A 13,945-nucleotide genomic window follows, 5' to 3' on the forward strand; every position below is an offset into this window, starting at 1 on the left:
GCAGTAAATCACCAGAGCAACGGTAGCATGGAATTAAGTGGGAGATAAGCAGGGGAAGCGAGATAAAGAGCGATAGGAAAAGGTTCAAAGTAAACCCAATAGGGTTTTGTTTGTGTGTTTATTAGGTGAGTTTTATTTAAGCCAATTCGTTTTGTATGCTTGCTAGGTTTTAATACTTTGCTTGTGTAACAACAAAATATAGTACCAACCTGTCAGATCCAAGGAGACGGAAGACTCTGCTTGGATCAGAGATCTCCTGGGTCACCTATGAACAGAGGGAGGGGGGGACTGATCAAGACATGAGCTACTAACAGCTGGTCTCCTGTGTAAATGGAGTACTTCTCCAGAAAGAATAAAGTATTAAAGTCTACCTACAATCAATGCACATACTATATGCCACTTTACTAGGGATACCATATTTTTTTCCCCCCAAACCGATTAGGTGTGAGCATATACATGAACAGAACATGATGAACGTCTATGCTACAACTATTAATTTAATTGTGGCGAAAACCAGGAGGGATTCAGACCCCTACGTCTGGCATTGTCTCCATTAAGCTCCACCAAATGAGCTATACAGAATCAGTACTATTGAATTTGACTTGGTGTATTGCTCTCACATAGAATAACAAAGAAGAACAATACAGAGGATGAGAAAAACGAAAATTATGAAATATAATAGAAATAGTATTATACTATAAGTATAAAGGTAAATAATAATAACAATAATAATAATAATGAGTACTGGGTAAGACAAGGTGTAAATAGTATGGTAAACAGGCATGTATGCATGTACTGCATATACAAGACTTCTATTCAGAACAACAATAGAGTGGTGCAGGCTACAGGTGAGTGTCTGGCGTCTCCAGGACACTGTGTTACTGTGTACACTTGGACCTTACCTATGCTAAGTAACCAGATAAAAGGGCTGACAGTTCCCAACGTTACAGGCCAATAACGCTTTAAAAGAAAATCACCCACGTGTTGGCAAGCCCCCAAACCCTGCTTCGAGTGACTTGTGTGGCAATAAACGCACACAAGTACATGTGTGACACCTGCTAGGCGTAAGTCCTTAGCCCCCCCATGAGAGACCTGATCCGTTTAAGTCCCATCTGAGAACAAGGCTTTGGGGTGTTCAGAGAAGCACCTGGTGAAGCGAGCGCAGATCAAAAGGCCCCCGTGCCCCTTGAATGCCTTCGCCTTTTTAAAAAGAATCATAACGAGAGACAAAGGAAAAGGTTGAATTATTTAGCAGCCCTCCCCTGTTGCGCGGCAGTTTCATTTATGAACAGACATTAATTTTGCATGGCTTCTGACATTTCAAAAAAAAAATCCAACGTGCGCTCGGCTGTTGGGGGAAGCCATGAAGCAGAGCTGGGCAGGAGCCCAGGCCAAACAGAGCCTTGTGTTTCATGGGGCGCTGTCAGACATGGCGTAGGCTTTGGAAAGGGCAGCCCCTATCTCCCACAATATCGCTTTTCATAAAGACTCAACGCTTCACCTCCCAGCGATCTCTTGAACTTTTATTGTGCAGCAGAACCTGTGCCTCGTGATCAGGTTAACGCAAACCCCTCAGTGACAAGGTGGACACATTCATTACCCGAGGCGGACATAAAGCACACTTTGTCTGGCTCCACCTGTGGGATAATCTCCCCGGCTCATCTACACCATGTAGCCATGCATGTAAACAACCAGCGCTAGGGGGGTCAATGCTGACAAGAGCCGCTGGGTGTTTGTTCGTGTGTAGGACAAACAACCTTGTATTCATGAACGTGAAAGAAGCTACACAGTTTCCACAATTAGTGGTCTGTTGGGCTTGGTGCTGGAACATTACAACCATATCAGTACGGTACAGAGTTTTGGAATCAATATCAATTGTGATTTATCAACTAATCATGATCTGATTCTAAAATGAAACTCCATAAAAAAACATTTTATATATGAAATGTTTTTGAGTTCTTATTGAATAAAGAAAGTCAACTGAAAACGTTCCACATTACAATTTATCCTAATTATACTGAATTCAAAGCAGGGAAACCAGTGTTAAAAATTAGCTACAACACCCAGCATTCTTAGTCATTAGATACTCACTTCATTTGACTTGAAGCTCTTGCCCTGCATACCATGTTTCCAGAAGGCCAGAACACTGTCTTGAAGACACACTGTAACAATAGAGGAAAGAGTCAGTGGAATACACTAAACACTAGAATCACATTTGAATTGCAAAATATAGCTAATGTAGATGTGTATATGTAGTTTAAACAGTATATAGTATGTCTCATCATGCCTCAGATTTCAAGACATTTCATCTTACCAACAGATCCAATGCAGAAATCAAAGCTGAGCTCAGAGGCCAGCTTTTTATTGGATTTCAGTTTGCCCTGGAGATTAACAATCTTCAAATTTTCTGGTGTAAAAAGCACAGAAGAGGGCTTTAGAACACTTGGTGTAGAGAGGGTGGAGTATATTTGTATACAAAAATACCAATTCAATATTATGTAGATGTATTATTGATGCAGAAATACATGTAGATTAAGTCCAGTGACTAAATAACCCACACTATAAACCTAACTGTATACATAGTTATCACACAGATATTTACCAGCAACAGTCTTGACACCTACAGTACCAGGGACAGGAAGCTTTCTATATATAAATAAATACAATTCTAAGACCCCCCCCCCCCCCCCCACACCCCCCCGTCAATTTTCAAGCCTTGTCTGATTTAAGTCTTGGTTCTCATATGATTTGTGTGTCAATACTGTATATTGACATTATCAGCAGCTCTGGCGATATACTTACGGTCCAAGCACACCAACACTGTGTCTCTCTCCAGCTGGGTGACATGAATAGCATCCACCTGCTGATTAGCTGTGGAGGAAGCAGATACAGTAATCATGAATCCCTGAGAGGAAATGTGCCATTTCGAAAACTGTGCGGAATTCATCTAGAATTCTGTTGCGATTATGTTATATATGTTATAATATTACAAAATGAATTAACAAAATCGATATTTTGTGCTGACAATACATTTTGTGGATTAAAGTCATACTGTTTAACTTTTTGAATTAAACAAATTATTTTGATATAATCTTTCACTGGTATATTTCTTTTACAATAACCATTCAACATAATGCGTTTTTTCCAGTCATAATATTTTCAACACTATTTGCATTTGACTTAAAGGCAGGCTTATTAATAAAGTGCCATTAGTAGATGATTTGGTCCAGTGTGAGCTCCAGGCAGCTCATGCCAGCAGCTGTGCCTGACAGGAGAGCTCATAGGCGAGGACAAATGCAGACAGTCGGTGTCTGTCTCTGGTGATGCTGTAGTACAATGGCAGCTTGTCTGAAAATAATCAGTATTTCATATGCAGTATAACCCAAAATTGGTTCTGATGGGAAATGTAGTTGGGCCTATATGGGAAGTTGCGTCATGATCCAAGAAAACATGGGGGAACATATTTTTGATTTTATGATCTACGGTTCAAGAGTTATAGCTGTAAGGAGAATTTACTATTATGGCCCCTAGGCTAGAACCCATTACTAAGTCCTAAAGTACAACATTTGGTGCTTTTATCCGCTCCGTGGCGGTAATTTTGCTTAGCCACCTGACTATTACTGTAACACAGCTACCATTGGAAATGAATCACGGGGGGGGGGGGGGGGGTGTGCGTGTGTGTGTGTGTGTGTGTGTGTGTGTCTGTGTGTCTGTGTGTCTGTGTGTCTCTGTGTCTCTGTGTCTCTGTGTGTGTGTGTGTGTGTGTGTGTGTGTGTGTGTGTGTGTGTGTGTGTGTGTGTGTGTGTGTGTGTGTGAGTGAGTGAGTGAGTGAGTGAGTGAGTGAGTCTTACTTGTTCCCATCTCTGTAAACCAGGAGGAGCAGGAGTTGAGGTTGATGGTCTCAAAGCGGACCACCTGGCCAGGCTCTGTGCCCTTGCTAATGGCCACACACACCATGGGGTACTCCTGCTCTGGAACCACCAGCATTTCAAACACTTTCAGTGGGCTGGGCAGAGGGAAGTCAAAGTGCTGGAGGGAGAACAGACACCAGACATAAAATATATAGACACATACACAATGCACAAACACACACCTGCTGCAGATAGATTCATAGAATAAACTCATACAGTCTCCTACACGCACATGCAGTCACACACACTTGAATAAAGAGAGGGCACACATGCCAGATAAAAGTGCATAAACAAATCTAAGGCTCTGCAGGGTTCCCAAATTACTTTTCCCCAAGGGCCAAATTATGTCTCGGGTAACAAGCTGAGGGCCAGGGGCATTGTGCCCGCGCGCCGAAATTGTGCACGCGCAAAATGTTCAGCTTTTTATTCGCTTTTTTTCTCTAACCGAGCTAATTTGACACTGTTATTTTAGGCCTGGGATTCTTAAATCCTGTGTTGAGGGTCACACAAGGAAAAAATGGACTCTGGAAACAAAATAAGTTGAGAATCAACCATTTACTTAAAATATTTGGTTGTTACAGTCTGCTTGAAAAGTAATACAGATTAACAGCAGCCAGTTGTACATACTGAAAATCAAAGTCCAGTCCAGAATCAACAATTTACAAAAGTGTTTGTTTGTCTGTTGAACAGTAATACAGATATTGTTTTTCCCAAAAAAATAAAATAAATAATAATAATAAAAAAACGTTTTTTCTTTTTTTAGACAGGAGTGGTCTCCGGCTGGACAGTTGCCTCTCGCGGGCCGCAAATGGCCCGCGGGCCGCCTATTGGGGAACCCTATTGGGGAACCCTGCTCTACAGTGCTATGATTATAATAGCATATTCTCCTGAAATGAATTCATGTCACATGGGAAATTTAAACAACCCTAATCAGCCCTAAACTAAAAACCATGCACAAGGAAATCATGCTTTATACTTGTGTCAAAGTGGAGGTTTAATGTTTAAATAGTGTCATGTTGATTTGTGTGGTCAATGGTGGTCTGGAGGGAAATCATCAACTGACCTTGATGAGCATGAACCTCTGCATGGGCTCGTACCACTGCAACAGGACAATCCCAGACTGCAGTGCTCCACACAGATACTTGTGACCTGTATATGGGTTTCTCACTGTGAAACAAGACGAGAGTTTCAGTAGTTCAGTAGTGGGAAATGCTCACAATAAACAAAGATACACAGAAACACACATTGGATGAGAAGCCAGCACAAGGTGAATGTGGATCTTGGACCATCTTCTATTACATATCTATGATGTATGACTCCGAATTTGGGCTTTCAATTGACTGCCATTATAAGATTAAAGTTAAGGTAAGGTATAATAAGGTATAATATGTGAAAATAAAAAATAAAAATAGCAGAGGTACTTCTGTGACCTACTGGCAATGTGCACAAGAAATGTGCCACTGGTTGGACCAGCAGTTTGCGAGATTATCTCCGGACACACAGACAAGACAGACAGACAGATAGACAGAGAGACCCCTCTTATAAACGGCTTGCCTCTGTCATTGCAACAGTCATGCCCTGAAAAGACTAATATTGCACACTACAGGTTGCATGTTAAGTAATGTTAATTACATTTAATTAACTTGCAACAAGTGACTTAAAAAAGGGGGGGGGGGTTGGTGCACTCAAGAATTGCACTAAAGTCAGGGAAGATATTTAGGTCATTTTGTCTTTATCAGCAACTGTAACCATGGTCAAGAGTTGGTTTGACTGGTGAGGAGAGGAGTTTGTCAATAAGATGACAACAGTGTGTTGACAAAGACTAATAAGAGTGGACTGACCATTGATAGAGACAAATCAATGCAAACAAACAGAGGTGGGGAGTTGTAAGGATGGAGGGCTACTCACCAATGCAGCACTTGTGACAACCCTTTGTGTCCGGGATCTTAGTTGTCAAGGCAAATCTCCTGCAGGAGAGAAAACAGTCAGCTTGTGACCATGGTCATAAAGGAGCTGATGACATCTGAGCTCAAGGATGTAAGCCAGGAGTTCTCTTTTCTTTTTTTACAACTAAAGTAAACAATCAACTATGTTTTCAATTTATAGAGGAGAATGACGGGACACTTGGTGACATAAACAGGTGACAGTGTAGCACTAGGCTGGAAGAAAGGTATGAGCATTATTTGGACACATTTTTTGTCGGTTTGGATCCTGGGACTAGCTGCAGTCGCTGCAGGAGCGATATTAGCTCAGTAAACCAATGACAGTTGCAGACTTAAACTGAGCAGTTGCCAGATAGGAATTTGTGCAGCTTTATGAATTTGTGAAAAAATACCTTACACGCCTTCCCTAGAAAAGATGAAAGACGTAAAAACAGGGCTGGCTATTCTAACCTGGGCAGCATCTTGTCTGGGAAGCGGTGAGTCTGGAACTGAGCAGCCAGGCCCGGCTTCTTCAGCTGCTCAAACAGTCCAATTAGGTTGTGGGAGTACAGCTGGAAAGTTTTACCTGGGGCAACATATAACACATTAGGTTGATAGCTAAACATGTTTAAGTGATATATTATTTCATATCGTTGCATTGGATAATGAGCAGTTCAATCCGTACAAACATGTGCAGACGTTCAGAAAAATACATGACAGATGATACAAAGAGAAAATGTGTTAAGATGAGTGCAAGAAATACTAGAGGTGATGTGTATGTATTCACCCAACACATACACACGCTAGCTATGGGCATTTTGACATTTTTTGTAAACGTGGACACTTGAATGTTGTTTTTTATCTGTGGTCAACCATAGCATGATGTCATGCTATGGTTGAATGAAACAGGAGATAGGGAGCCTATGGGCCTCAGGGCTCGGCAAGGCTTACTAACACATCACAAACCATGGACATACCAAAAGCATCAGTGAGTTGAATGTTGCGCAACTGACGTACTTGAATGCAGCAAGCAGACAGAGACTACAAGTTGAGCAGCGTTCAAATAAAGTTAGTCATATGTCACCTGACTTGTGGAAATGTTCACTGCCTTGTGGTTTCCTAGTTGTCTCTTTAAGGTTTCAAACCTACGCTTTTAGTTTATTTTCAAAGCCAAGAGCTTTGAAATTAAAGTGAAACTTAATTGGGGTTTAAATAGAATACAAAGTCACTTATCCCCTGCCTTTGAAGTTAACCACATGAACGTAACGTCCCTATTCTGGGCATGTCATAGGTGAACATTCTGAAACAAATTCACGTTTCCTCATCAACAAACGCATTGCAACGCTGTACCTAGCTTAATTATGGCTCTGTAAAGTGGTTCATACGCCATCAGAGCACTTCTACTGCACTTGCAGGTCCGTCGCAAGTGCCGCACGCCGATTACTAGTCATACTTTCATGTATACAGTTGACTGTGTTGACTGTGCACCCCATTCCTAACACACAAAATAAAGTACATTATCTGTAGTAAACCTATTCTTGTGACGCACTTTGTATTGTGCTATTGTGTGTGTGTCTATACACACACACACACACACACACACACACATATATATATATATATATATATATATATACACACACACACACACACACCGTGTATATATATTTTTTCCCATGATTTAAATACATGTTGAATTTGATAACTAAACCTCGACTCCCTGCATGCAGCTTTGACGTTTAGAGAGGTTAGACGTGACCAGAGGGGTAAAATGAACAGAGGAGTGAAGATGATGTGAAGCATGATTACCTTCTGATGAAGCCAGTTAGTAGAATATCAAGTCAAGTCAGACGAGAGGACAGTGTCCAAAGGGGAAAAGGAGAAGAGAACAGAGTTTAAGTATACCAAGGGGCAAACTGCTAAAGGGTAAACCCGTCAGTAGACCTTGGGCCTTGTAATCCCATGCTTAAACTGTTAAACGAAAAGGCTGTGGCTCTTTATGACAGTTAATGGTAAAAGCAAGACTAAAGGAATTGGCACACCATGTCGAGAGGTGACCCTGTAGTCAGCTTAATTCCCATATTCAAATAAATAAATGAGAAAAGAAACTGGCCTATGTGGTGCAGCTAATTGGAAATCATTTCTGGCCTTGGCCTATTTAAAATTATTTGAGTTCTTCTAAAACAAACAATGACTCTTTCCCCACAGTCGCTTCTGCAGCCAGGAGCTTCCACAACTTCAAAAAGATCAATATATTGCAGTGGTTCTTCATTTGAAAAATAGGCTTTTTAAAAAACAGAACAGGTTTTACTGATGATCTAGGAAACAAGAACAAACAGAATGCTATTTTAAGGCCGCAGATAGAGGTGTGATTGTCTTGCCCGCAGGGGGGGGGGGGGGGTGAGATAATGCAGGCACAAAGCAGCAGCAGGTTATGGCAGTGAAGCAGATAGCTGTGATAAGTCTGACACTTACCTGATAAAGACATCAGGTTGTTGTTGATAATATAAAGCCACGTGCACTTCCTTGGAAACAGCTGAAATGGGAAAACCAGGTAAGAATCATGGTCAAGCCTGTTAAAGTCTGTGTTTTAGTGAGTTAGAAAGTAAACCAAAAAACATGTTTAGGGTGTTTAGTAACGACACAATTAATTCATACCTGCTCCATTGTGGCTTCATGCAGCTCATTTAAGTTCAGGGTATAGATGCCATCCTCTGTTCCAAAGATGAGATATTGATCTAGATGAAACAATTATGTATTAGTATGTATGCATCTTCATTTGACAGTATGGCACTATATAGTATTTGCGTGTATGCAACTACTATCTGCGTTTGTAAAGGCATATTTATGCTTCATTTCACAATTTTGTTGAGATTCTTGTCAAAAGCATTATGTAACCAAATAAAGTGACCCGTTTTTAAGCTCAAAGTATGCCATTTCTGCATCAAGTAAATTATTGTATTACTATGTCGCAACAACAGCATGTCTTACAAAAGGTAGAAATCAGCTCGCACATAATGGGCTCCAGTTGATACTTGATATTTTATTGCATCCACAAGTGCCAGCGTGACATTTCAAGCTACATGCTCTTCATCAGACCTAAATGAAGGTCTGATGACCGAAACGTCACGCACGCACTTGTGGGTGGAATAAAAGATTACGTTTCAACTAGAGCTCATTGTGCAAGCTGATTTCTTCCATTTGAAAGCCATTTCATTGGGCATCATAAATTAGGTTTGGATGTGCGTGTTCCCTCTCCGCATCAACAACAGCATGTATCTCTTTTCTTTCTTTTCCCAGTAAACAAAGTTAAAGTACATCTATACCTTTGGTGTCTGGGTGAATCCACGATGTGGCACAGGTAATTTTCAGGGGGCAGCCATCAAACACCTTGGAGAAACAAGCTCCCATCTACAACCAACAGACAAACTCAACTCAGCATGGCAAATCAACTGCTTTAAACTGTGTGAGCAGCAGAAATGTCAGCCAAAGTTCATGAAACTGGAAGTGAGCCCAGAGATGATGACTGCATTGCATGTCAGACCACCATAACCACAGAGAGGGACTGGAATGTCCGATTTGGATCCCAAATTTCGGCATTCAGCAGCAGTTCAGACAGAGTCTAATGATAGTGTCCACCAAAACCAGTCCACCAGGAATGGGTGAGGACTGTGAGGGGACAATTCAGCAGATTCACTTACCAAGACTTTAGGAGTGGGTGGCAGGCCGTTGATGGCTGATTTCTGTGGAGACACAAAAACCACCCCATTAAGATGGATGCAGAGTACATAAACACATAAGCAGACAACAATTATGTTGAATTGAGCTGGGGTTTGTTGGAGCTAAAAATGTCTCTGACCTCAACAATGTGGCAAAGAAAAACAAACAATCCATACTATGCTGTCATTTGTTTTGATTTTTTGTCTACAAAATGCAATCATATGTTTAAAGATCCTGTTTGACTGCCAGTGGATCCACTAAAGGACAAAGATCATATTTGTGGTTTGCTGCTGGGTCAGCCAATGACTTAGACACAGTCCAGATATAGAATAACAGACTACCAGACCTCTCCCACAACCTATTGAAACTGAAGAGGGAGAAACCTGTCCATTCTGACTGGGGACCTACATTTCTAGTTCAATATGTCATGCAACAGCTTCTAACTCACAGGGAACTCCTTCTTCTCCTTGCGGTGCGCTCGGTTGGGTGGCTCCTTGGGACTGCCTCCGTTCACACTGCTGTCTGAGTCGTTATCTGTCAGGAGATGGCAGGTGGGTGAGCAAAGCACAGGGTGTGCATATGAGTCACGTCGGACAACTAATCTAAATCAAACTAAGAGACATGTTTGGGCCTTACCTTCACTTTTCGATGTATTGAGAGCTTGGAAAGATAGCGAAAATGCTTATTTAGAGGAATGTAATTCATGAAAGAGACTATTCAGAGACATGTAGGGGCGTTCTTGCATAGAGAGGGGAATATGTACTAACATGTGAATATGTACTTACCGTACAAGTGTAATAAAATGTGAATGAGTGTGTAGAAAAACTTCACATGGATATGTAGTATATCAATATAATAATCCTATGCAGGCCGAAGCGTAAATGTATAAATGAACAGTACAGTATTTGAAAGATTTTAATATATTTGAATAGGGGTACAGTCTTTGTCAACTGCAAAAAGACTGGACGGGTACCCTTACCCTATATCCAAACGGAATATATTAACTTTAGTAGTTTAATAACTTTGGTTTCCTGTATTGCCCGGGCCACTGTATGTATGTGTAACCCTGCATAGGTACAGAGGCACTGAGCCAACGGGACTCACCAGGGTCAGACGCATGAGACAGCAGGCCAGGACTGCTGACGCTGACAGACAGGAAGTCTGGGGTTGAGTGCTCCTCCTTGTTGCCTCTTTCCGGGGTGCTCTGTCTGCGGACCACCTGACTGGGTCCGTTCTCCGAGTTGGGGAACCTCCGCACCGTCAGATTCCTCTCGTCGTTCAGGCCGAGCTCATCCGATGAGCTGTTCAACCTCGGCTGAAGGAGGAAAAAAAGGAGGGGAGACATGGGTTAGGCCTAATTTATACTCATAAATTAGAAGTACATCGCATGTACGCATCAACACTTAGTTAAATTAACACTTGGGATTTTGCAGTATGAGCAGTAAAGGACATGCAATGGAGGAAGACATACTGTATTTAAAAAGTAATAAAACACACAAGTACTTCAGGTCTCACCTTAGGTGGCAGAGGAGGGGGAACTCCTGGCTTAAGAGTTGAACTGAAATTAAATCAGTATTTTGTTTAAAGATACATATTACGATAAGAGTCATTTTTAGCATTCCACCAAACGGACAAACAATACATTTGAATGCAAAAACTAGGGCCAGTCTGATATGAGATTGACATTTTTGCTACCGTTATCCGATATATTTAGCAACCAAATTCCGATATCCAATACATCGCTGAAATGTATATATATTTTTTGGCTTTTTTTTTTACAGACTATAAGCATAATATGCATATATTCTGTAAAAAACATATAATCATCTATACCGTCACAATGTAGTGTACACTTTTATGCTTATAGGTTCACTAAAACATCCAATTGTTTAAGCATTAAAACTGTACCTCAAACAGGATTAAACAAAATAAAACAAAAATATAGAGATCCATTACACATTGGATCCTTAACATTATCATGCTTTGTTTTCACATTCAGTTATGCTTTAGTTGCTTTTTGTAAGTTAATTATTTAATAAAACATATTTGGTCTCCCTTCCCCTTTATTTCTCATAGCAAGAGCCAGTTATGACAATAGCCACCCTGTTACATTCCAATCTACTTTTAGCATTTATCTTTCATTTGAAAGTAGCTGAAGAAATGAATGCTATAAATGTACAACAACAACTGAAAACAACAAGCAAGAACATCCCTGGCTGGTAGTTTTGAACCCGTGTTTACATACCAGTGCACGTGCTCATGGACATAGAGAGCTGTGAGTGGTGTTCTAAACTATTGATAGGCCAAATAGCAAAAACAAATATAAATACATATATATTTTTTAAATCAGCCGGTATCGGTCGAATTCGGTAATAGGCCAATATCGGGGCCGGGCTATAGGAAAAACAGCACTTACAGCTCAACATCCTCAAAGGCATTTTCCAGATGTGTGATGTGTCCCCTGGAGAGAAGAATATACATTTGAGAAGGAGGAGAATGAAGTGGAAACAAAGAACAGAGTAGAATCCTGAGGGTTAATTTAAGTCTGAGAGTATACACATGTAACCGAATAATCACGATCCATTTGGAAACATTTGTACATTCTCAGAGTTACATTAACACCCATGATTTTACTGTAAAGGGTCCCAAGAGAGGGAGGGTGGGTAGGTGTGAAGAACCCCTTTCCTCAGAGAGAAAAGGAGTATGAAAGGTACAGGGTCAACTAAAAAAAGTGCTCCTCGGAGCACAGGTCTCCCCCAGGTCAGGTACGTTATTGTGGCTATAATATCGCTATAATAGGCCAATGTGAAAAGGGTGCCATTTATTCTTAGGCCTTTCACGGCAATTGGACACTGCATTCATGATTTGAGGCGTTTTGTTCCAATAATGTGTTTTGCTAAATTAGACCTGCTGTTGGCGCTATAACAGGCCAATGTGAAAAGGGTGCATAGTTTAGGCATTTTGTTCAAAACGGACCAATCATGCAAACTTTGGAAGCCAACCTTAGCCAATGAGGATGGAATATGGGAAATCGGACAGATCCGTGTAGATCAAATAACTATGGAGATACTGTGTACCGTTTGGATAAAATCTGTAGGAGTAATATTAAAAAATGGGTTTTGCACAAATCGGCCTCCTGGTGGCGCTATAACAGGCCCATGTGAAGAATTTGGGCCAGAGGTTCTGAATTGGCATCCAAGGAGTGTGTGTGCACAGTTTCGCAGCGACCGGGCCAGCGGTGCCGGAGATTAGCTGCTCGCACACGGACAGGACACACGGACGGACGGACGGACAGACAGACAGGGGGTAAAACATACTCTCTCGCCATGCCTTTCGGCCTGGCGGAGACAATGATGTAGAGGTTTAAACCAGCAGTGGAGCTGAAGGGGTCAGTCAACTTCTTTATGAGCTGTAAAAGTAGTCTATTTATTACACTAATTGAAGTAAGTAGCCTTGGGAACCAGCGGTTCCCGAGCCATGTCGCTCATAGGTCAGGAGCCTATCTTCTGTTTCTGTTAGCGTGAGGCAGCTTGATGTACAAGTACATCACACGGCCACAATGTACAAGTACACCCCCTGGACATGACACTTATATGTCGCAGTGACTTATCCCCCGTCCAATCTTTGATGCAGAATGCCAAGCAGGAGGCATTGGGTACCATTTTTATCGACTTTGGTATGGCTCGGCTGGGGATTGAACCCTGACCTCCCAATCTCAGGGCGGACACTAAACACAAGGCCACTGAGCTGCTACCAATTGAAGCACAAACTATTAAGCAATACATAAAACCAGGCTTTAAGCATAGCAGGCCTCACTTGAATGCCCAGTTCATAGGATGGAGTCCACAGAACCATGAAACCCTATTTCACTGAGGTCGACATAATGGCAGCCATGTCCGGGCCTGTTTATGACCACAGGAGGACATTGTTTTATGGTGGTATCAACTGAGTATCACTTCAATGTCTGACATTTTATTGATTCATTGACTTAGGCTTATTGTGTTATTGCTAGACACCGTTTTGAGGTGCCATAGTAATACACAATATTACAAAACAAATCACATTCAGGGTAAAAAACCCAGCCTCGTGCACAGGCCGGGTCTATGTCACACCACAAATGTCGAATGGGAGGGTGCCAAGGTGGAGGAGTAGGGTTATGTTCATGGGCACTGCCAGCAGCACACTTCACTGCAAAACAGGGTACAGCAACAGCCTGCTGACCTCATCTTTCTCTCTCTCACACACACACACACACACACACACACACACACACACACAGCAACAGTGAAGGAGTGGGTGGTAGTGGAGTGGATGGCAGAACCGCAGGACACAGTGTTAGTGTTACCGTTGGAACAACTCGTCCTCAACGCTTTTGAGAAGGCTCCTTGAAAT

General features: G+C 41.6%; 1 protein-coding gene across 5 annotated transcripts in view; it reads right to left on the minus strand.

Annotated features, from left to right (window-relative positions):
- Positions 1-13,945, minus strand: part of map4k5 (mitogen-activated protein kinase kinase kinase kinase 5) — a 47,324-nt gene that overhangs the window by 2,960 nt on the left and 30,419 nt on the right. For 3 of the 5 annotated variants that reach the window (XM_084044839.1, XM_084044836.1, XM_084044837.1), the window contains 17 exons: positions 13,899-13,937; positions 11,970-12,014; positions 11,069-11,111; positions 10,658-10,868; positions 10,002-10,087; positions 9,535-9,576; positions 9,160-9,244; positions 8,492-8,571; positions 8,309-8,369; positions 6,305-6,419; positions 5,820-5,878; positions 4,975-5,078; positions 3,852-4,029; positions 2,803-2,871; positions 2,315-2,407; positions 2,092-2,162; positions 210-265 (listed from right to left, as the gene is read on the minus strand). In XM_084044839.1, the coding sequence (XP_083900965.1) occupies positions 210-265; positions 2,092-2,162; positions 2,315-2,407; positions 2,803-2,871; positions 3,852-4,029; positions 4,975-5,078; positions 5,820-5,878; positions 6,305-6,419; positions 8,309-8,369; positions 8,492-8,571; positions 9,160-9,244; positions 9,535-9,576; positions 10,002-10,087; positions 10,658-10,868; positions 11,069-11,111; positions 11,970-12,014; positions 13,899-13,937 (1,437 nt within the window). The remainder of the gene's footprint in view (positions 1-209; positions 266-2,091; positions 2,163-2,314; positions 2,408-2,802; positions 2,872-3,851; positions 4,030-4,974; positions 5,079-5,819; positions 5,879-6,304; positions 6,420-8,308; positions 8,370-8,491; positions 8,572-9,159; positions 9,245-9,534; positions 9,577-10,001; positions 10,088-10,657; positions 10,869-11,068; positions 11,112-11,969; positions 12,015-13,898; positions 13,938-13,945) is intronic. The other 2 variants (XM_084044840.1, XM_084044838.1) reach the window with 1 other exon arrangement.

Source organism: Gymnoscopelus microlampas (assembly GCF_963454915.1).
Source record: "Gymnoscopelus microlampas genome assembly, chromosome: 20".
Lineage (NCBI taxonomy): Eukaryota > Metazoa > Chordata > Actinopteri > Myctophiformes > Myctophidae > Gymnoscopelus > Gymnoscopelus microlampas.